Source organism: Hippoglossus hippoglossus, chromosome 10 (genome assembly GCF_009819705.1).
Source record: "Hippoglossus hippoglossus isolate fHipHip1 chromosome 10, fHipHip1.pri, whole genome shotgun sequence".
Classification (NCBI taxonomy): Eukaryota; Metazoa; Chordata; class Actinopteri; order Pleuronectiformes; family Pleuronectidae; genus Hippoglossus; species Hippoglossus hippoglossus.
The window spans coordinates 25,563,991-25,586,934 of NC_047160.1; the positions used below are offsets into that span (position 1 = coordinate 25,563,991).

The following is a 22,944-nucleotide window of genomic DNA, read 5'->3' on the forward strand; positions in this document are numbered from 1 at the left end:
ATTCACCGCTGGTTGTCAAGACTGATCGGGAGGAGAACATGGGCACCTGTGTCATCGTGAACAAATGTCTCTTTGTCCGTCCAGTTGAAAACATCAATCTGCAGTTTTCAAACCAAGGCTTCATCCCTCGAGTCACAAAACGTAGTTTTAAAACATATCACAGTTTCTACGTTCATACCTGCAGTCGAGGTTTTGACCAACTAAAACGCAGACGTTTGGAAACAATGACGCAGTCGCCCACACATGCTTCCTGATTGTGTCTTAATGTAAGCAGGTACACACATGCCCAGTAATAATGATAATAATAAACTTTATTTATATAGCACTTTTAAAAAACAGAGCTTACAAAGTGCTTTGACAGCAAAGCAGGAAAAGTAAATATAAGAGAAATAACAATGAGCAGGATGCAGGAAGCCAGAAAACCACGTTAAGGTCGGAAACAAGGTGGTGTTCAAATTAACTGAGTAAATATAGAGTCACGTGAACACTTGAACTCATAAGAGCAGTAATGTGACATTATAATAAATGAGCCAGTAAAATAAAAGCAGAAATCAATAAAAACACGACATCACATGAAAGCAAGTCTATAAAAATGGGTTTTAAGAAGTGATTTAAAAGACACATCACTGACTCTAGGAGCCTGTGATGTGTCTTTTCAGGTGGGTTAGTTTGCACAGGTATTATGGAGCTAATACGGTTGTGTGGACAAAGATTGATTTAGCTTTAAAACATCATTTTAAAATGAAAAAGAAGGAATGTAGCCAAAAAATTATTCAACAGGAGCTTGAAAACTCTGGAGAAATGTGGATTAATACCTAAAACTGAACCTGAAACAAAAGCTTTAGATGCAAATACAAATTACAAAGCTCGATGTTCTTGTTCTCCCTCATCCACCCTCGATATACACACTTACAACAACACAACACACACACACACAGTAGTGAGTAGGTTTGTTATCTTACCCTCACTGTAGCTTAAGTCTTTTTATAATCACACATGTGGGCTGTGTGATTATTGTCTGTGGTGTTTCATCAGCCGACCTGGACGCTGACTGCAGGTAACAGTAGGTGTTTAAATGAGATTTACATCTGCAGCTATTATCAAACCCCGGATTCGCGTCACTCACGGAGAGATTTGCTCTGAAAGAAGAAATCCACTGCGACAAAAAGAGGTCACCTGCTCTTTCAGAATTAGAGATGGAATAAAACTGAGCTAACGACAGGATGATGTAACAGGGAGTGTGGTGAGCGGGGGGGGGGGGGGGGGGGGGGGGGGGGGGGGGGGGGGGGGGGGGGGGGGGGGGGGGGCTGCAAACAAAAACCACAGAGTGTTGCATAAATGAACTCAGCCGGGGGGGGGTCAAAGAAATGTGAGTGGATCTGTGAAGATCAGTGTTTATTGAGTGGATTTGATCGAGCACAGATTAACGCAGGATCGACGGATAGATCGATGGACGTGTAGAGGATTATCAGCCCTGTGGTTCCGTCACATTCACATCCTCGTATCCTCCGGGTCCAAATCATAAGTATAATTGATAGGTCGTCATAGTGAATGGGCCGGTGTCCATGTTCCGGTGAGGACACGCTGACATGACCCCACTGATGTGTCCCCACGTGGGACCGGAAGAACAAATGAAGGATGTGAACGTCTGAGTTAAACTTATCTTATTTCATGTCTACAATTTATCATGAAGCACTTTGAGCTGCATTATATGTATGAAAGGTGCTGTAAAAATCTATTATTATTTTATTATTATATTATTATTTTAAACACTAGCTGCAGATAGTTTCTTATTCTTTGACCAAATATCTGTTTTATCTCATTTAAAAATCCTGATAAGACTTTATCATGCTGGAGACGCAGTGTTTCTCTCTGACCAGCAGGGGGCGACAATCAAAGTCTCTTCACTGTGGTTTCCATTGCTTTTGTTTTGTGTTATGTCGACATCTAGTGGCCGAGGCGTGAAAGACAAGTCGCCTCTGATTGGCTCAATTTGCGATGTGCTTCTGTCTGATTGGCTGGCAACAACTCGACCGTCTACTAAAATCTCCCGTAAGGAAACAAGCCCAGTATGAAAACTTGTTCCGTGTTCTGAACGTTGATAAAACACGCGGATTGTTTTGTTTTTGTTTAACTAATATTTTCTTCGTTAAGCGGTGTTGGCTTTGAAAACACTCCGGGAGAAACACGTCCCCTCTGCTTCGGTAAAAGTGTGAGCAAACCCCCGGAGTGATGTTGTTTCCCTCCGGACGACATAGCGTGGGACGGGCTGGGCTGGACGGAGTTGGGGGAGAAGCAGTTTGTTGTGAGAGTTTCTCTCCGCGGCGGCTCGAGCATCATGGACGGTTTCGGGGTTTTTCTGAGCTCGGCTCTGGTTCTCCTGGTTCTGGGGCTGAGTCCGGTGAGCTGCGACATCACGGACGGGAACACGGAGCATCTGAAGCGGGAACACTCGCTGATGAAGCCGTACCAAGGTGAGCGGCTGCGGCTAGCCCGTTAGCAACATGCTAACATGACGTCTGCCCACTCTGCCGCCGCCTGTCAGGAACTCGTTAACACGTTATTTATGACGTCATTTATACGTCAGAGTGAATACCTAACGTGTCGTCCGTCATTCTCGTGTGATAATAAAGTGATATGCGTTTTTAAATGTAATGTTAGGAAATAGGAAGAGTCATGTGACGTGAAAAGTTAGAGACTCCGTCATTTTACATTTACCTCGGGATCAATAAAGTGTTTATCTATCTATCTATTTATATATCTGTCTGTCTGACTGTTTATCTGACAGCACAGAAACATCAGCGGCTCTAAATGTTTCATCAGTAAAGCAAAGTTTAAGTCAGTTTAATTATTGTTCATATGCATATTATCATTAAACAACAATAGTGAAATCACATTGGAAACGTCTCTTATAGTCGGTTTAGTAACTTTATTGTTTTGTTTTTTTTAAAGATAAAATAAGTTAAACACGCCAGATTAGATATTTAGCAGATATTCAAAACGAGCTGGAGAAGAAAACAAGTTAAAAAGCTTGGAGACGTCACAGCTCCGGCTGAGCAGAGAACACACCCTGTGACAGTTGTGAGTTCAAACATGTGTCCTGAGGAAAGGTGCAAAGGCCCCCCCACACACACACACACACACACACACACACACACACACACACACACACACACACACACACACACACACACAGGGCACGGATGTGTTTGTTGAAGGCGTCAGGTCTTTACCTTTGTTCATTGTTAAAGCAACACAACCCTCAGCTCCACACTTACTATGACAACAAGAAATTACAACATGAAATTTGACACGAGGCATTTGAATCAGACTACACGAAAATGAATCATTGCATCTTTTCATTTTTCGTTTCTGTATGAAGAGTCTGTGCAACGTGGGTTGCTGAGCACTTACAGGCAGTTAAACTATTTCAGTGACTACTGTGCAGTACATTCCTCCAAATGTTGTCAGAGGAACCTGAGCAACCATCTTGTTTTACACGTTGTGCATATTTGTCTGTTACCGAAGAAGACGACTGCGTATGATTTACTTCAGCTCATCTGGAACAGTCATGCAACTGATCTGGTCAACGTCAAACATAAGATCAATCAGAAGAGACCTGCAGCTGTAACCTTCTCTTCTTCCTGTCGCACGCTCTCTTGTGTGTGATCACTTCCTGTCACTTCACCTGTTTGTCTCGCAGGTGTTGGCAGCAGCCCGAGCAGTCAGTGGGATTTCTGGGGAAGCACGTTGGTGACGGGCTCATATGTCCGACTCACCCCAGATGAGAGGAGCAAGCAGGGATCCATCTGGAACACTGTGGTGAGGACAAACCACAAACACAGATGTTATATCTCGGTCTATTGTCATTTACACCAAAGTCTTTGCTATTTCAGCGTTGGGTTTGGAATTAATATTCTCCATCACGTTCACGTGAAGCCACGCCCATTCCCCCTGGCTCTCTTAAAACGTTTTCAGCCTCAAATATTAGTTAATCTGTTGTTTCTAGATATTTTCAGAAATTATTGTCAGTCCCTGCAAAAATGAGGTGTCATTTATGTTGCTCTGTGTGTGACAAGTTAAATTAAACAAACAAAAACCTCTTGTTTCCTGTTTCTGGTCCACAGCCTTGTTACCTGAAGGACTGGGAGATGCACGTGCAGTTCAAAGTTCATGGGTCGGGAAAAAAGAATCTCCACGGCGATGGCCTCGCCGTCTGGTACACGAAGGACCGACTGCACCCAGGTAGGGACGGCGTTTCTTCCTCATGGTTCTTTTTGCTGAGTTTCTGCAAAATACTGAAGTTTGGATTTACTCAAAACCCATTTCTCATCTGTGGCTCCTCATCTGACCAGTGAGAGTAACACAGAAGTAAATCGTATCTGTTTTGAACAGAAGAAAAAGAGCTCGAGCTCAGATTGAGTAAATCCAACGATGTGTGTTGGTCCAGTCCTGCTGTCACTTCCCTCTGAGAAATGCTCCGAGTGCTAGTGAACACTCGTCACTGTCACTTCATCAGGAAGCTTTTTTTTACTTCATGTCTCATCATCTCAGCTTGCTGTCGTCAGTGCTGACCACAGAAAGTGTCTGAAGTTGTCTGCTCATGTCTCGCCTCATCTCTGCCTCCATCCTAGGCCCAGTGTTTGGAAACCAAGATCAGTATCTTGGCCTGGCTATTTTTTTGGATACCTTCCGCAATGACCTCCATGGAATGGATGTAAGTGTGCAGTGTGTGGCTCCAGGTGATTGACCCGCTTGTTTCTCCACAGGGCCTGTGTTTTCCAACAATGCTCTGTTCCACGGGCTGGCCGTGTTTATAGATACTTACTCTAACGACGATGCGTCGGATGTGAGTGGTGGCTCAGGTTCTACTCCTCAGTTTACCGTCTGTGCAGTTTTCATCACTTTAAATGGGCATGTTGTTCCCCCTTCAAGCATGTGAACAGTGAAACCCCACAGAATTGGTTTGGCTTTTTTAATTCTACAGCAAAAAGAAATCACAGAACTTATGGAGCATGAAAGTTCTCTGGAACTGTCTCGTCCTCACTTTAACTGTTCGAATTAGAGCCCGACTGGTTGGCTGATAGAATATCTGCAGACATGAGCCTTTACAGACATATAGATATTTGAGTTTATTTGTTTATATGAAAACCTTTATTTTACAGAGTACAAATATTTTATAATTTCTGAATTCAAGTTCCCTACGTTTGTTTGTATTTCTTTTTATTTATAGTTTTTTATAATGAAGTTTATGGTTTAAACTATGAAATAACAAAGTGTTTGATAACAGCATCTTAGGAATCATGGCCCATTTTAATATTAATATCAGTTGATGTATTACTGGCATCGAACCCATCAGTCGAGTTCTAGTCTTAATATCATTTTTAGTTTGCTTGTCTTGTCACAGAGCTGCTTTCACACTGCAGCTGAACTCGTCACTGTTGTTCCTCTGGATGATCATGTGACATCACACCGATCTGTTCATCCATCTTATTTTAGAATACTCGACTCAGCGCTCGTCAGTGTCGCCTCTTGTCAGTCAGACAGAAAGCTGCAGAGACTCAATATGTACATGGATTTGTTCTGTTTATTGAAAACTAAATAAACACTTAATCGAAATCTCAGGAGCAAGTAGGACAAATGGGTATAAAGTTATTTTTAATTAACTCACTAATGTGATTTCTTTAGTTTTTCTTTTTTTAGTACAAATAATCCGATCATCCAAAAGATCCGATATGTGCACGATTTAAGAATTAATCTCAATGTTCCTGCAGTGTGAAAGCAGCTTTTATGTATCAAAATAAATATGCATGAGCGGATATGACCTGAAACTTACTGTAGGTTTCCTTTTTATTTGTTTCACTTATCCATCATCCTTATTTCTAATAAGTACAATAACAGTTTTTAAGATTTATCCGTTAATCTTTTTTCTGTCCGTCTCCAGCGTTCCTTCCCGTTCATTTCAGCCACGGTGAACAACGGCTCGGTGGGTTACGACCACGGCAAAGACGGACGCTCGTCGGAGCTCGGTGGCTGCTCGGCTGAGATCAGGAACCGAGAGCACGACACGTACCTCGCCGTCCGCTACTCGAGAGGACGACTCACTGTACGTGAAGATGAAGCTTCTCTTTCTTGAGTTGCTTTAAGTGAATCGAGCTGTTTATAGTCCAAGTAGTTAATGATTATAAAACCATTTAGCTTAAAACTTTCTTGTTTTAAACCTTTTTAAACAGTTTAAAATAAAGTGTCACTTTCTACAGCGCTGCATTACGTCACTGACATCCAGTTTGTGTTCTGTAGGTGATGGTTGACGTGGACGACAAGAATGAGTGGAAGGAGTGCATTGACATCGGGGGGGTTCGACTTCCCACTGGATATTTCTTTGGTGCCTCAGCAGCCACAGGGGATCTGTCCGGTGGGTCGGAGCTGGAAACAGAACAAATGGAGTCTTGATTTTCTCCCGTGTACTTTTTGTTTGCTAACAGTTTACACTGATGTTTTGTTCCAGATAACCATGACATCATCTCCATGAAGCTCTACCAGCTGATGGTGGAACACACACCCGAGGAGGAGAACCTGGACTGGACGAAGATCGAGCCCAGTGTCAGTCTGCTCAAGTCTCCTAAAGGTAACAGAAATGAAAACCAGGATTATTTGCACATAGAGCAGGGATCTCACTTCTTTAGCTCATTTCCTGTTTTGAAATTTCAGTTCCCAAATAAGAATTTTAAACAGTTTCACACAAACCAGACGAGCAGTGAACACTTTCTTCTCCGTCTGCAGACAACATCGACGACCCGACTGGAAACTTCCGGGGCACGCCCCTCACGGGCTGGAAGGTGTTTCTGCTCCTGCTGTGCGCTCTGCTGGGGATCGTAGTGTGCGCCGTGGTGGGAGCTGTGGTTTTCCAGAAGAGACAGGAGAGGAACAAGAGGTTTTACTGAGGAGGGAGGAGGAAGAGGCGCCTTGTCGCTGAGGTGTTTGTGGTGGAATGAACTGTTTCCAGATGACAGAGCACATTCAATGTGAATTTCTTTTCTAAAGATTGTACAAATGTTTATATCTCGAAGCACTGCGTTGAGAGTGAATCTCGCCAACTCGTGGTGTTGGTGGGACGGTGCAGAACAAGTGGCTCCTTCCATAAGCGACCCTGATCAATGCTGGTTTTTGTTTGCCATGTCTTTGTGTTTATTCATGGAAGCATCAGAATGAGTTTACTGTCATTTACAACGTTTGCACTCTTGAGTTTCTTTAACGATGTGTTCTCACCTGCTCATTGAATCTTCAGCCATTTCCTGCTGTTCTCTGCTCCAAGTGTGATCCTACGAAGATGGTGAAAGTTTGGCATCAAACTGTCATTTCGATTTTTATTTTTTCTTTCTAAACAGTTTGTTTCTGTACTTACTGCATAGAGTGTAAATAAAGATGGACCTCGTGTCTCCACTTCCTCCCACTATCTAGAGATCACACCAAAAAATATACCAGAACTGAACGCCGCCATCTCAGGATGACATTTGGAGCCAGAGTGGCGAGCAGGACAGGGAGCCACGGTATCAAGGTCCCGCCCATACACAGGCTCAGCCAATCAGGAGTCAGTCTGAGCTGTCAGTCACGGCGTTTCACACCATTTTTATATTATCAAATTACTCAAATCTGACATTTTTGTGGTAATGAGCTGTGAAGTTATTTTTCTGTCCGTCTACAGAAAACAGATTGGAGCGAAGTATTGGCTGATTCTCTCATTTAGAAAAATCGATTGTTGCTGATTTCTAATCGTTAGCATTTTTTTAAAATAAATTAGAATTAATTGAAATGATCATCATCAGCACTTATTGATCATTTAAGTTATTTCCCTCTGCTCCTGCTACACGTCCAGTTTCTGTTTATTTCAAATCATTTCTCAAAGAGTTTCATAGCAGATTTTGCCTTTTCCTGTTCAATCAGGTCGTTTCTCATTGAATCTGATTCAATGATTGAGAAATCACAATTTCCCAGAGCGCGGGTTGACATCTTCAAATCGCTTGTTTTGAAGAAAAAGGAATGAAAACTCCAACCAGAGGAATTGTTCGCTGAATGTTTTAACTTTGAGTTCTTTATAAATGCCAATTAATCTGTCAATTGATTGATGGATTGATTTCTCGTCATGTCTCTACAACCCTCAACGCTGCACTTAGGAATACGGGACATCACATGGATGGAGAAAGTGAAACTGCCTTTCAGAAAGTTGAATCACTGCTCTCAGTCACTGTCTTTTTGCTTTTCTTCTGGCTTCCATCTGTTCTCACTGGGTTCTGTCCCTTCATTGTTAAATTGGGGATTCGACGCTCGTTCTTTCATAACTGCTGAAACACAGACGGTCTTTTTTTAAATCTTTTATCTGGCTCAGTGTTTTTGTCTCTGCTCTTGAAGCCCGTCTGTATTTGCCTCTGCCACCACATCGTTGGGTTGGTGATGAGACTTGAATCTGCTCCTCTCATCAGAAATAATGTATTAAAATGGGAAAAACAACCGTTTGGCTGTGAGTTGTGTTATTTTTACTGCTATACACAATACACCCATTGTACTCAAGAAGTACACAAAGATGCTTTGAATGCTGACGACACATTTAGAAGTTTTAAACTGGATTTAAATTATTTGACAGAAGAGGCTGAAGTTAGAGAAACATGAACTGTAGTTTACTGCGTTTACCTGATAATACTCCCAATACTTTTACTTAATTTACTGTTATAGTACATCTCAAAAAGACTCCATGTAACAGTTTTGACATTTTTAACATTTTGACAAACTGATATTGAGAAACTACTTGTGTTCACTTCTGTCTGAAATAAAAATCAGTGGTTTCAAAAGTTCAAAGATCCACCATCATCTCCTTAAAATTACAAAGTTCAATAATGAAACTTGAATCTAATACTTTGCTGGCATGGCAACAGTAACTAAGGGAGACAGGTTGTATTGTATGTTGGTATTTAAAAAAGTCGTCTTTCAGAGTCATCGATTCAACACTTTCTTTATAGTTCTGCTCTTTTGTAAAATATGTACTTTTACTTATATCAATACTATTAATATACATGTACTGTAGTGTAGTGTTTTGAATTCTTCTCATAGTACTTTTGTGTTGTGGTATTGCTTTTGTTAGATGTGAAGATGTGATTACTTCCTCCACCACAGTTCATATTGTGAACTTCATGTATTTTTACTTCTGTCAGGTTTGTAGCTCTGCTGTTTTTAGAGATGATGATAAATTTAACTGTTTACTTTGCTTTGTTAATTAATCTTTAATTGATTATTAACTAGTATTCAGACGCAGTGTGAGTCAAGTTCAAATGATGAGCTGTGCTACTTTTTTCAACCACAAGATGGTGATATAGTATTAATTTTCATCTGCTGCTGTGTGTGTGCGTGTGTGTCTGTGTCTGTGTGTGTGTCTGTGTCTGTGTGTGTGTGTGTGCGCGCTCAAAGACTGAACTTGACTCACAGTTGTATATTAATTCAGTTTAGATTTGCATAGATGGGAGATTGTCGCGTATTATACGAGTCTCATGGTATTTATCATCCAGACTGATCCTGTCTGTACCTTCTCACACACACACACACACACACACACACACACACACACACACACACAGTCACACACAGTCACACACACACACACACACACACACTTATGTCGCCCTGAGCCAGGAACGTTTTTTTTCTTTTCTTTATGAGGTCACATCGGGGCAAGTGTATGTCAGAGGTCAGAGGTCAGAGGTTAAAGAGATACTTCACCCAAAAACGAAATTCACACATTATCTCTTAACCACTATGATGGGGGGGGTGAAGTGTTTGAACACTTCTGGAGCTTCAGTGTTAAACAGCGTTGCAGCCAAATTCAATGCAACTGAAGTAACTGTAGTGATACATTTTTCAAACGTAAAAAAACCCACAACATGCCTGCGTCCTGCTCCAAGCGTCCGTAACCCCCGACTTTCACATTCGACTCAAAACAAACCTCATTTACACCAAGTTTCAATCCTCAATGTGAAATGAGAAATACTCAGTGCTGAGAAGTATTTGTCAGAATCAATACTTTGGAACGTCACTCATTTTTTAGCCTCCATCACCACACACAGTCTAAAGGTCCTCTCTTGACTCTCAGGTCTCCATCAGCTCCCCCCCCGTCACGTTCTCCACGACACTGAAGGAGTATTCAAGCACATCACTGAATTTTCATTACCCAGCATGGCTGCACAGTGTGGCAGCCCACAGGCTCCACACGCTCAGGCCATCAATCTGGCCAGACATTCATTGGCTGAACAGGTATGCTAAAGTGTGTGTGTGTGCGCGAGTGTGTGAGTGAGTGTGTGAGTGAGTGTGTGAGTGTGTGTGTGTGTGAGTGAGTGTGTGAGTGAGTGTGTGAGTGTGTGTGTGTGTGAGTGTGACAGAGAGAGAGGGGGCAGCAGTTTAAATAGTTTAAATAGCTCACAGTTCATTCTTCCACTTTCACACCTGGAAGCTGAGATTTGACAGAAGCTGACTGACAGACTCTTCTTGCCTCTGGGTTATTGGCAGACACCAGTAAACGTCTCCACCTGGGACTGAACGACACCGTCGTCTCAGCCCAGAGGGAAGACACTAGAAGTTAGGATTGTTTGCGTTACTGATGAATCTGATCCCTGTTGTTTTTAAGAGGCGACATTTCAGACAACAGTTTCCACGGGGGGGTTTAAAAAGTAAAAAATGTGATCATCTGAATTTTAGTCCTTTTTTTAAATGTAGGATAAATCCAAACAACTCGACCTATGTTGCGTATTTTGTTGACTTGTGAACTTGCATGACCCAAAATGTTTGTTCACACACAGAGAAAGTGAAACCACAGATTCCATCTCTCCCCCCTACGTTCGAGTGTGACAGTAAATCTTCCTCGTACCGCTCCGTCATGCCGATGGCTCACTTCCTGTTGTAAGACAAGGTCTTCACTGTTTGAGCCCCGCAGACTGCTGAGTAACTTCCTTATCTACACCCTGTTATCACCCATCAGGAACATGAAGTCCTGGTCATTAACTCATATTCTCATTTACCTCCGCGGCACCACTCTCTAATGGGGATTGTGTTTATTTATCCAGTTAAGTACGTTTCATCCTCGATTCTACTTCTTGCTTCAGATTTAAAGTTGGTTTCTCAATAGTTAAACACGAGTGAGCGGAGCATTACAACCACAGTCAACTTTCTCCTTGTATTGTGTGTCTGTGTGTGTCTGTGTTGACAAAGTCTGGGTTAAATCCATTGTTGTGAAGAAGTTTTAGTCGGTACTCACAACTTCTATTTGATGGTTCAGATTTGAGTTTTCAGTAGATATGGATTTTTGAGAGTAAAATATTCTAATCGGCCAATATAAAAGAAAAGTTGGCAACAGTCCCTAAGATGTCGTTATGACAAACAGATGTAATTGAAGTTTGATGTTTTACAGTTAAAGCCTCTGCTCCCGTCACTGACGTTGAGTTCTGGTTCCTTCCTCTTGTCGTTGATAGAACTCCTGGAGCTTGTAGATGCTTGAATATCCGTCCTTTGCTCCGACACCACCCTCCTCCCCTTGTTCCTCCCTTTTACTTCTTTACGCTTTGACTTACTTTACGTCTGGAACCTGAAGGTGTGACTGAGGACCTTGTGTACACTGAACCCCAGTGAATGGCAGTGGGAGTTGAACAGCTTGGGAGGAAACCATGACACCCCCCTCGCTTTTGAATTCCACATGAATAGGCTGTGGAGGTTCATTTTTCTTTTACCCCGCACACTCGCTGAACTGCCGCTGCATTCTGGGAAACCGCTACCAGAAATCTGAAGTTTTAGTCGTCGTAAGCTTTTGACTAATGTCCTGAGTTTTACACAAACTAGAATATATTTTGTATCGTCTTTGATGCATGTGTAAAGCAAACATGCTGAAAAGAGTCAAAGGTTCAGAAGGAGCTTCAGTTAATAGAAGCTAAAAGAGACATGAGATGCAAAAACAAGTTTTACTGTTTGTGTGATTTCTTAGTTTAGCCTGTGAAAACCTTGATTTCTGAACTGTATTTTAGAAAAGTCTTTGCAACATGTCCAAAATCTCATCCTTATATTGGTGGTTTCATAAGATCCAGATAGAGATGCAGTGAATATGATATAGTGAATTTTCTGTAAACTTTTAAATGTATAAATTGGGATCTTTGTCTCTACAGATGTTAAAATGTAACCTTTATTTTCATTTCTTTTGTTTTCCTCTGTGAATCAGTCTTGGGTTCTTTGAAAGGTGCAATACAAATTATTATTATCATTATTATTATTAGCCTCCTGTTGCTTTGTATTTGAGTTTGGTCTTTGTTTTGAGCACTCGACTGAACTTTGGTGGCTCTTGTGGTTTCTTCGTGGTTCTAATGATTCATGCATTGGGGGGGGGGGGGGGGGGTTAGAGGTGTTCTTACTCTGTTGTGGGTTCCGGTCTACCCAAACCACGTCCACGGGACAGAAGTAGGCACAACCTCCCTGTTTTTATTCTTGGCCGCACAGAATGTAAAACTTCACTCACTCCAAGGAAATAAGAAATGCTCTCCTCGTGTGGTCGAGGTGGAAAGTGGTCGACAGTAATGACTTTAGTTGCTCTCGGCAGTTGCTTGTGTGAAAGTGTATGAGGAGGTGAAGGAGCTCAGCCAGGTTCTAAAAAGATTTAACATGACAAAGTAAAAGTTTTTGATTTCCTACAGATGATGTTGTATTAATACTGTGATTAATGTGAGATCCCCCCCCGCCCCTGCAGCTCCAGCTGATAAACACACTGGAGTTATTAGAGTCGCTCGTGGTTCTGCATAAATCGCTTTGACAGGAGCAGCCTCGAAGTTTGGGTCGTGATCTGCATCCAAGCTGTCCACATAACTCACCATGTTACCTTTTCTTATAACAACCGCCCCCCCCCCCCCCCCCCCCCCCAACAGCAACCAGAGGAGGAAGAGGAGGAAGAGGAGGAGGAAGAGGAGGAAGAGGAGGATGTGTGTATGTTGTTAGACTGCAGGACAATACAGACTAGTTTGTTTTTCACATATTTATTCTTCCCTCAAGTTTGTACAACTTCTTTAAGTGTGTAAGGAATAAAATCGGATCATTGTGGAAAGTCAAAGTTTGACCCGCCGCAGTCTAGTTTCCAGAGGGAGAGAGAACTGTATTCAACAGCTGCTCCTGCTCGTCCCGGCTTTTCTTAGAGATGGTTTTAATTCAAGTTTGGTTTATAATAACTTTAATGATGTCGGCTCACCAGACGGGTGGAGTCTCTGGCACCGCACCCGTCGGATCAGATGGGGAAGCTGAGATTTGTACACCAGTTAAAAACTTTCTTAACTAATCCACTGTGGATATTCCACATTGTTTTAGTTCCTGCAGTAAGTCAGGCTGTTATTTCTGGTGCTTGGTGTGATCCTGGGACTTCCTCAGAACTGTCGCCTTGCGTTTCCCGGCAGTGATGCTGCTGTGGGACGGTCAGCAGACCGACCTTGAGACGCCCCCTGTTGGACTGAGTCTCGCTCCGTCATCTCGTGCTGTAGCCAGACTCACAACCACACACTGTAACATCCTTTCTAAAGCAGAACGTATTAATGATGCAGACAATTCCCTGTCTAAAATATGTCATTTTATTTTGAATATATATTTTTTTTTTTTCACAACCATCTGGCAACGCCCCCAGAACCGATATCTCCAACCCCAGGTTGAGAATTACTGGTCTCAGTAATTAATGGGAAACTGCTGAGTTTGAGAATTATCTGATAGTTTTAATTTGTAACCAGATCTTACTTGTTCTTATTTCAAGTTCTAAAAATCTCAGGTTGTTTTTGTGTTTTCTTTTTATTTATAGTTATGTACAAAATATCAAGCCTCAGTTACATTTCTTTGTTTTAACATGAATATTGGCAGATAAATTGCTATTGGAATTTCTTTACTCCCTAATATAGTCATCAAGCCCCAATGGGCCTTAAATTGAATTGAATTGAATCCATTCATCATTGATGTTTGTCATTACGGTCCAGGTAGTGTCTATTGATTAATTGGTAATATTAGGAATTGATATTTGGAAGCAGTGACAAAAATGTGCTGCCCTTGGTGAATAATTCAAGCCCCAGTAGATCCTACTGGTTTTCAGAGATATTTAAAATTTGTGAAAATACTGTAGACACTAAATTTGCTGTATGTGTCTTTTAAAAGTCTTTAAACTTCCTTTAGAACCAATGTCCTATTGAGTGAGTTTTGTTTGTGAGCTGAAGGTTATTTCAAAAGGTGCAGCGCTACGTCTGCCATCCTTGGAAAAGTTTCACAATGTGCTTCCCGAGCGGAGACTTGTTGGTATCGGAGCTGTTGTCGGTGCCGTCAGGGTCATTTGATATTGTCTGAGAAGTTTTCATCTCCTGTAGAAAGCATCAGCAGCTGTTTCACTGTGGAGCTGAGGAAACATACTGAGATATACGTGAACTGGATTAACCTACTTACGTGACGGCATTATTTTCTTATCGGAATTATACAAGAAGGGGGTGTGGCTTGTGTGTTTTTCCTCTTGGACTGGATTAATGCAGATTATATAGTTTATATAGTTCTATAGTTATATCCATAACCTTTTATTTCAACGGTGACAGATGGACTTTTTCGTGGGTGGCATTAACAATAGTGTGAGTTTCAACATGTCGCTGCCTGTCAGCAGCATCAGACTCTCAATCCTCTCCCTGAAGGTTCTTCAGTATAACCTGCTGACTGATTGTTGATGACTGTGGTCGCCTGCAGGTAGAGCTGCAGAGGAACCTGCTTTCACATGTGGATGGAGGCCACCTCGCATGACTTTCCACCATTTGGAGCAATGGTTTTACATCCTCATAAACTTGATGTGCATGTGTAATGAACGGCAGGGGCAGTACAGTCCAGACCAGCTGTTCCCACACCCGTAGGATCTGTCTTGTGTCTGGTGACAGATCAGAAGAATAGACTGTAACTGAAAATGTAAGATGCGTCTCTGCTTCCTTTCCTTATCGAGAAATTAAGCCAAACTATCTTGGATAACAACAGTGCCATCTTGTGCATTTGGAGCCAGTCTGCGCTGGAGCTACCAGGGGATTGAACCACGGTGGCAAGATCTCACTGATACACTGATGAGCTTAACATCAGTCATACAAACGAGAAGTTGGCTGAGCTCAGGAACGTTGAAGCGGAGGATGTGGCCAAGAGAGAAGATCTCAGATAAACGTAGTTTTCATGTTTCATGTTAAGATCAAGTTATTCTGCGACTCTGATTTTCTTTCTTATCATCTGTACCTGTGTTTACCTGTGTGGATATAAAAAATAGGTTTTCTCATAATGGTCTGAAAACCTTCTTTGAAATATCTTGTTGAAACCTGCAGGAACCCTGAAGAGAAACTCCTCCCTGGGTAAATAATGCTAAAAGAAATTAGCAAGATTAATGACTGGCACTGGCTCGGTCACGTTTAGATCCTGAAATTCAACCTGATGCTTTGTTTTTTCTCATTATAATGGAAACAAAGACTTGTGTTATTCACTAGTACATCAGCTTTAAGTTAACATCAGGTTATATACAACATTTAAACACGTGCTAAGATAACATTAAATCTTTCACGCCTTCAGTCAGCATGTGTAAACCTGTTATGTGGATTTAGATGATCTAACAGTCTACATCACTGTGTGATAACCATCAGAGCTTTAATATCTCTGTTGTGGTAACGTTGTATAGTTCTGATTTATTAGATAGTGAATACAACAATCATTTATTTTACCGTAACAGATTCCAGAAAGAAATCGCTTCTGATGTGTACAGCGATGAAGGATTTCATCTCTTCGAAAATGTGTCGGGGCAATTATTTCTAATTCGCATTGTTTAAGAAAGTGATGAACAAAATGTATCGGCACCAAAATGTGTAACCGCACAGCAACTGAAAAAAAAAACTAATTCCCCAAAAGTTTGAAATTTGTGTCTTTACTCGTCTCGTCCTTCCACCAAGTGTTGTGTTCTGTAATCTTGCTTAGAAACAAACCACCAGGGGTGAAACAACCTCGTCTGTGGAGGTAATAAAAACCTCTTACTGCACAAAGAAACAATGCATGAGCAGGAGTTACAAAAATATACACTTTCTCCAAGTCCTGCAACACGGTGAAAGGAAACATCATCCCACCCAGGTTTGTCTGATTTCACCGTGTGGAGGCAGGAGGTGTTAACTCAGGGAAAGTGAAAGGTGTGGTGATAGGGGGGGGGGTCCACTCACCGACTGAGTGGGAATATAATCCTCTTACTACATCCCAGAGTGAGCGTGTGTGTTCCTTCAAAGAGGGGAGTGCAGGGGAAAGTGTAGAAAGAGCGTTTAAAGACTGAATGAAACAGAAAGCTGTACCGTCCTGAGGCCTTTATAGTCTGTAGCTGCAATAATTCATTCAATCATTCTGAACAAACGGGAGAAACAGTGAAAATGTGCACGTTTGTGTAAATGAAGCCGACGTTTCTCTTTCTCCTGTTTGAGGCTGAGATGTTTGTAAAGTCTGAGAAAGCTCGTGTTTGAAATGATCTGGCCGACTCTACATATCTTTAAAGCTCTGCTCCTTCATGTTATCTCCTTGAGGATAACAGATGATTGTTGTTACAAAGAGGGAACCACTTTCTCTTTCCACCAAACAAAACCAAGCGGAGGGGCAGGAGGGAGGGACAAAATCGGTTCTCTGAAGAAAGAGAGGGGACCACGTGTTTTGGAAGCTCACGAGGAACCGACTGACGCTGCTGAAGTTACTTCTCTTTTTATTTTTTTGCTCTATGATTCGATTTGCTTGTCATAGCAAATGTTACAAAGCCCCCGGGGTTGGTTTTGAAAGCCGTTGAATTGAGGAGGGAGGAGATTCACATTTAAAACTGGTTCATGGCAGAAATGATCTTTTCGTTGTTGTAAAATTAAAATCCCAGATAAGCAACTTTATTCTATTTTTATCCTATCACAAAAATGTCTGTGGTCGTTTTATTTTAACTAAGCGTACACATCATGGCTGCCTTATATATCCTGCATTTGGTGCATGGGGTTTTAGTTGCTTTGGGTCAAATTGGGATCATTTTGTGTCTTTGACTTACTTTTTGCCATTAGTAATATAATAAAAAAACAAACAAGCAAACTTAAATAATAACCTTTATTGGCCAAACAGTTTTGCTGCAACAAATTATTTTTCAACAACAATTTTCAAGCTGAAATAACAAATTGATCTGGATAAACAAAAGAACACTATTAATTTGTGCAGAGAAAAAAAATGTAGGAACATTAGAGCTGCTGCACGAACATGAATATATTTATTGACATTGACTCACAGCTCCAAGTATCAAATATGGGAGCTCAAGTTAAAAAAAATGCATTAGCATCCACCTCGTGTTGATTAAACCTCCAACAGTTCTGACACTGTACAAACCGCAACTTCAACTTTTTTCAGTCAAAGCTCCACTGCTGTCCGTTGGCACCATAACTGTAAAGTTGCGCAAGTTTGTTCTCGTCTAGCAAACTGTGACCTGGATATGCACTTATCATAAATTGTGCAATGTCTGTAATGGCCAATCAACAGTGTTTCAAATGAAGGGGTCTTCCACGTCTCCTAGTTGCGATAAAAAGTGACATTTGTGTCGTGTATTATCCAGAGGAACAGGAATGCTGTCTTTGGAGGGACATTATACGTTTTTTAATGCCGTGAGCAATAAAAACTGAATTCACTTCATCTCAAAAGTTTTGTTTGAAGCAGAAATAAATAATATGAATAAAGCCAAAAGTTACAAACATTGCTAAGTACATTAGAGAAAGGTGGAAATGTGATATCGTGAACCGACCCTTTTAACGTTGGGGGGGGGTGAAGAAATGAATGCTGGCAGAGGGGAGACGGGTTAGAAAGAGTCGTCCAAAGAAAACAGAAAGGGAGAGATTTGTATGGATACAGACAGAAACCTGAGCTAGTGGAGTGGGACAAGATCAAAAGAGCATGTTCTAAATCACTTACTTTCCTCATGTCAAACAGACACCTTCCATAACTTAACAGGTTTCAACAAAACCGTCACGCCTGCGAAAAACCTGCGTTGCCAAAATACTTGCTGTCGATATTGTCTCCGAGCTGTGGGGGATCAGAACCAACTTGTCCACGTCTGAGCTTTTCTCCACAGGGCATTAACAAAGAACGACGACGCTCATTTCACGCGTAAAAAAAGCTGATTGTTATTGTTTGGGAAAGGCTGTAATCAGGGATCGCTTGTTGCAGTGCAGACGTGCTCGCTCTCTAAAGTGCAGTTCCACCCTAAAGTGACGTTTTTTTTATAATTCTGACAAGACATGACGTCAGGATTAAAGCTTGTGACTTGGAAAAGCTGCAAGAAGATCAAACATCCCACCTTCCTGTTTCTAACTGGTCAAAAAACCCACTAACATCTGGCCTTTGTCTGCAATGAGACATTATACTATCGGCATTCACTCCCGGGTCAAAGGACTCTCTGGACATGGCTTTTTATCGGCAATGACGGAAATGGGAAACCTGCATTAATGCACCAATTTGGCAAGAGCATCAGTTTCCGGTGTGTTCATGACGTCGAACCTGATGCACTAGCAATCGTCTTTTTCGAGCGGGTTTGAAAACTTTGCATATACCTTCGAAATCTGGTGTAAAAGAGGTGTTTGTCAGCAGGATTACGCAAAAACTACTAAGTAGATTCGCCCTCTATTAGCTAAACTAGGTAATTTATGTATTAATGGTTCAGCTAATTAAACGTGCTAACCTGTAGATGAACTTGTCGGCTGTTTTGTTAAAAACACGATGTTGGCTCTTTAACCGAAGACTCGTGTTTCACATTCTGTTCACTGTATATTGACGCATGTGTGATGGTTGAATAATGTTCCTCTCAGAGGTCAGAGGTCGCAGCACCTCAATGTAAAACAAACTCTTCCTGACTCTTGAATGATTGACAAGCGAGGCGGTGGAATGCTCTTAGGAGTAAACACTCCTTTACTTTACTCACAAGAAGTTTTTAAAAAGGGAAAAAAAGCAAAGACAATAGGACAGGTTTTTATTTGGGAGTAAAGTGGGTTGCAGATATTTCTGGAAATTGATTTCTCAGACTGTATCAGGTCGTAAGTCTTATTGTATCACTACAGTTACACACACATCAACAAAGTACTGAATATGTGAGGTGTCGTGATGGAGTGTCGTGTGTTTCCATAGAGACACCCCCTCCCTCCTCAGACCTGTGTTATATATATGTGTATATTTCTTGCAAAATAAATTACAATTACTTTTATCACGGTTTGCTTTTTATTCCAGATGCTGGTTAGTAGTAGAATCCATGTGTGTGTGTGTGTGTGTGTGCGCATGCTAGAGAGACACGTATAAAGAGTTTTTAAAAAGTGAATATTGGAGGTAACATGATATGATTATCAGCAAAATGTGGTTTTTCTATTGGAGCATGAAGCAAATCTGAAGCAGAAACTTGATGTTCTGCCAAAATCCAAACAAACAAACGATCTCTGGTGTAGTGATGTGGGCAGCTCCTCGGCTCCTCAAGACTTTAATCATTTAATCATTGTTTCAATCAGACAAGCTGTGTCACAGACATTACACACAAGTGATCTTTGTGTTGAGTTTTCAGTTTTCTTCTTTTGCTTTAAAATATGAAAACACTTTTAAATTCTCCCTGAAAAAAAAATCTGCAATTAAATTCCATTGGAACAGAAATATCGTGTATTAAGGACTTGTTGGTATGCATCATATTTTAAGGAGGCAGATGGTGCTGAAGCAGGAGGTGCAAGACCGCCCAGAACTCCTCTGTGTGTGTGTGTGTGTGTGTGTGTGTGTGTGTGTGTGCGTGTGTGTGTGTGTGTGTGTGTGTGTGTGTGTGTGTGTGTGTGTGTGTGTGTGTGTGTGTGTGTGTGTGTGTTAGAGAGAGAGAGTAAGGGAGCGACCATACGCATGACATTTGGCTCTTATGTGTATATGCAAGCAAGTGTACACGTAATGGTTTGTGTGTGTGTGTATGTGCATTCACGTTATGAGCATATGCTTGATATTTGGTATGTGCGTGCAAGCATAAGCTTTATATTTCTGTGTGTGTGTGTGCGTGAACACAGCATGACTCAGGAAACAGGAGCAGATTCTCAGCAGATCTACTGGTCCACACACGGTGATGTTTCACTAATACACACAACGCACAGTCTCTCTGTTCAGTCGTCCATCTGTCTCCCTCCTGCCCGTTTCCCCGTCAACTGAACACTGTCCCTCTTCTGTCCCTGGTGATGACGATCATAATAATGATAAGACAGTATCTTAGTGTTGACTATACTGTTTGACAGTGGTTTGAGTGAATCTGTAGAGTTTAAGAAAAAGAAAATTTAAAAAAGAACCATCGAGGCCACTTTGACTTTGTGTGTGAGCTCTGCGCAGCTCGGAAAACTCATTTTACAAACTTGTTTTGTTTTTATCTAAAGCAGAGTTCACTTCTTTTTGCAAAGTGAAAAGTCAAAGTTGCTGAAATCAACATTCAACAGCTGATCTTCATGTCACTCATCGTGCGACACAGTGTCGTCCTCAGCTGCTCCTCAGTTCAGTGTCTTCACCACAACGTTCTCTCTTTAAATGATTTCAAACAGACAATGGACACTTTTTAAATCGTCCTCTCTCAATCCACTTTCCTAGAACAGGTTCAGCCACAGATGCTTTCCCAGGGTGCATTGTTCCGTTGCTAAATAGTATATTTAGCAATAAGTAGTGGATATGACGCCGGATGTTTCTCAAAAGAAAATCAATCACAAACATGCTAAGAAAGTGTTTTTGCCCTCATCCCCGTTGCCCATCTTAAGATTCATATATTAATTTTTACTTTCACTAAAGTTTAAAAGCCCCAAACTTGTTTTTTGGGGACGGCCCAGTCTTTTCTTCTTATTTTACTGCAACTCCTCTCCTCTCTTTTCCTGCTCTGCTGGTCCTGCTGGTTTTAGCAAGTTCCCATTGATTTGATGATAAATATGTTTGTGACTCACTGCTGTTTTCACCCTCACAGTCTGCAAAGAGCACACAATACTCCACTGTGTGTGTGTGTGTGTGTGTGTGTGCCTGTGCGTGTGCGTGTGCATGTGTGTGTTTCACTGAGGGAGACGGTTGAGTTAAAAAAAAATAATAATGAAACAGGCTTCAACTCTGGAAAAGGGAGAATCACAAAAGTCCTTCCTCATGTTATAATATACAGGAATTCATATATAAATGTTATATATAGATAATTAGAAGGATTAATGAAGTAACAATCTTTAGTGAAATGCACGTATTGTGATCGATTAGTTCATTTTTCATGTTGTATGTTCAAGTGTTCATGTTTCTGATGAGTTTGATTTTAATGAGTTATTTCAAGATATAACAACTGGCTGAGACGTCATGATTGACAGCTGAGGCTGGTGCAATATTGGTCAAGAGCGTGTATTGGCGGGACCTTGAAAATAACTTTCCAGGTTATTTCATCTGAATATACAAAACTTTGTTCATCTCAAATCAACTTAAATTCACAGTTGACCTGGTTTAATCTAGAAACTGCTTGTTTAGGTGTGCAGAGAAGAATTAGGATCAAATTCGTCAGACTCCAAAGACAAATGGATCCATGATTTTTGCTCGAAGCTCTACAGGTTCAGTCGTATAAGAATGTACAAGTTGAAGCTTGAGAGGAAACAGACTGATGTTTGGAAATCCACCTCCCAAGTTAATGCAAACAATCAATCACCAGTAATCTTTGTTTTGAATTCATCCAGCCGGGATTACGCTGTGTTGGGTTTCATGCTCCACGGGGCTAAAAACGTCAAATCTGTCCTGAGGTTTGTGCTCAGGGTCGTAAAAACTGGCAGCTTGTGTTTGAGATCCTGTAACTTTGCTGCTCTGGTGCATGAACTTAAAGAAAAAGGAGTTAAGATGATTAAAAGTTTTTTGTTTTGGGGCTTTTTAGGCTCAGATGTAGCTGCAGTGTTCCTGAGAGCTGAAAGGGTTTTAACAATGTTTTCAGTGCGGTCACACACCGAGGGAAATTAGCTGCTTCGCTAAAGGAAGAATTATAGTCGTGTTTGTGTTTGAACCATTTAAACTGTGAGATTGGTTTATTTTATCAGCAGCGAGTCTGGATTGTGAGGTTAGAGAGGAGCGGAGAGGAGATATCAGAAAATATGGGACGTGTTTTATTGTTTCATTCTGCTCTGCTGAGTTTTGATCCCGAGGGGAAACGTGGAACGCTTCGCTATCTCGTGCCACAGTGGACGTGTTGCTCGAAGAGAAACAATGCATTTGCTCATATCACAAACTGTCAGAGTTTGGCCTTCGCTTAAAAGCTTTGATTCTGTTCTGCAGAGTTTCACCCCAATAGACTCAGTCCTCTCTGTGAACAGATGCAAAATCAGATGCAAAAAAACATCTGTATGACTGTGGACCCAAACCAGGCAGCAAAACACACACTGAGAACTTTTATCTGGGAAGATTAAAGTCAAGATTTGGGTCCTGGAATCCGTCTTCTGTTCTCTAAATTATGATTTATGCTTCTCTTGCCATGTTATTGTGTCTAAATCCTGCTTCTGATAATATTTGTCCTGAAAATTGTCACGATATAAGAGAAGTAGCAACAGAACTTGCAAACTCTAAATACCAAAGTATCGACAGAAGAACATTTTGTGTGTCTGAAGTGTGGATCGGTGATAAGAAGGAGAAGAGAAGCAGGGAAAAGGAAAACAGCATTTCTCGTGTTGTGTAGAAGCACAAGGCCGCGGCAAGGACGTGATAACACCTGAAAGAGCGTCTTTGTCTGAAAGTGGAACAAACAGCACGAGGGAAACCGGTGAACCTGCAGAGACACAAGACCGATGCCTGTCCAAGGCCTCGACAGCCTTGAGCTCAGGAGCAAACACCGGTACAGCACAGAGACAC

General features: G+C 41.4%; 1 protein-coding gene and 1 long non-coding RNA gene across 4 annotated transcripts; one reads left to right on the top strand and one right to left on the bottom strand.

Annotated features, from left to right (window-relative positions):
• Positions 1-2,072: 2,072 nt before the first annotated feature.
• lman2 (lectin, mannose-binding 2) lies at positions 2,073-17,518 on the top strand. Of its 3 annotated transcripts, XR_004615240.1 has the most exons (9): positions 2,257-2,474; positions 3,704-3,822; positions 4,128-4,245; positions 4,635-4,717; positions 5,945-6,106; positions 6,301-6,415; positions 6,509-6,628; positions 6,784-8,277; positions 17,508-17,518. XR_004615240.1 is itself a non-coding variant. In XM_034598372.1 (8 exons), exons 1-8 carry the CDS (start codon positions 2,339-2,341, stop codon positions 6,942-6,944), a joined length of 1,014 nt encoding a protein of 337 aa, XP_034454263.1. In that variant the 5' UTR covers positions 2,073-2,338; the 3' UTR covers positions 6,945-8,509. The 3 variants fall into 3 exon arrangements, 2 of the variants coding, with proteins under 2 accessions (XP_034454263.1, XP_034454264.1); XM_034598372.1 differs by lacking the exon at positions 17,508-17,518 and having other exon boundaries at positions 2,073-2,474; positions 6,784-8,509; XM_034598373.1 differs by lacking the exons at positions 4,635-4,717; positions 17,508-17,518 and adding an exon at positions 4,770-4,849 and having other exon boundaries at positions 2,256-2,474; positions 6,784-8,509.
• LOC117769475 lies at positions 4,856-19,830 on the bottom strand. Its single transcript, XR_004615241.1, has 3 exons — positions 19,818-19,830; positions 13,669-13,671; positions 4,856-5,431 (listed from the first exon to the last, which is right to left on the bottom strand). It is a non-coding gene; the product is annotated as an uncharacterized LOC117769475 (long non-coding RNA).
• Between the last annotated feature and the right edge of the window lie 3,114 nt (positions 19,831-22,944).

Bases quoted from the DNA above. Each gene is read 5' to 3' on its own strand.
- lman2 (XM_034598372.1), top strand. From the start codon at position 2,339: ATGGACGGTTTCGGGGTTTTTCTGAGCTCGGCTCTGGTTCTCCTGGTT. The intron at 6,107-6,300 runs GTACGTGAAGAT...TGTGTTCTGTAG, and splicing joins ACTCGAGAGGACGACTCACT to GTGATGGTTGACGTGGACGA. The intron at 6,416-6,508 runs GTGGGTCGGAGC...GTTTTGTTCCAG, and splicing joins AGCCACAGGGGATCTGTCCG to ATAACCATGACATCATCTCC.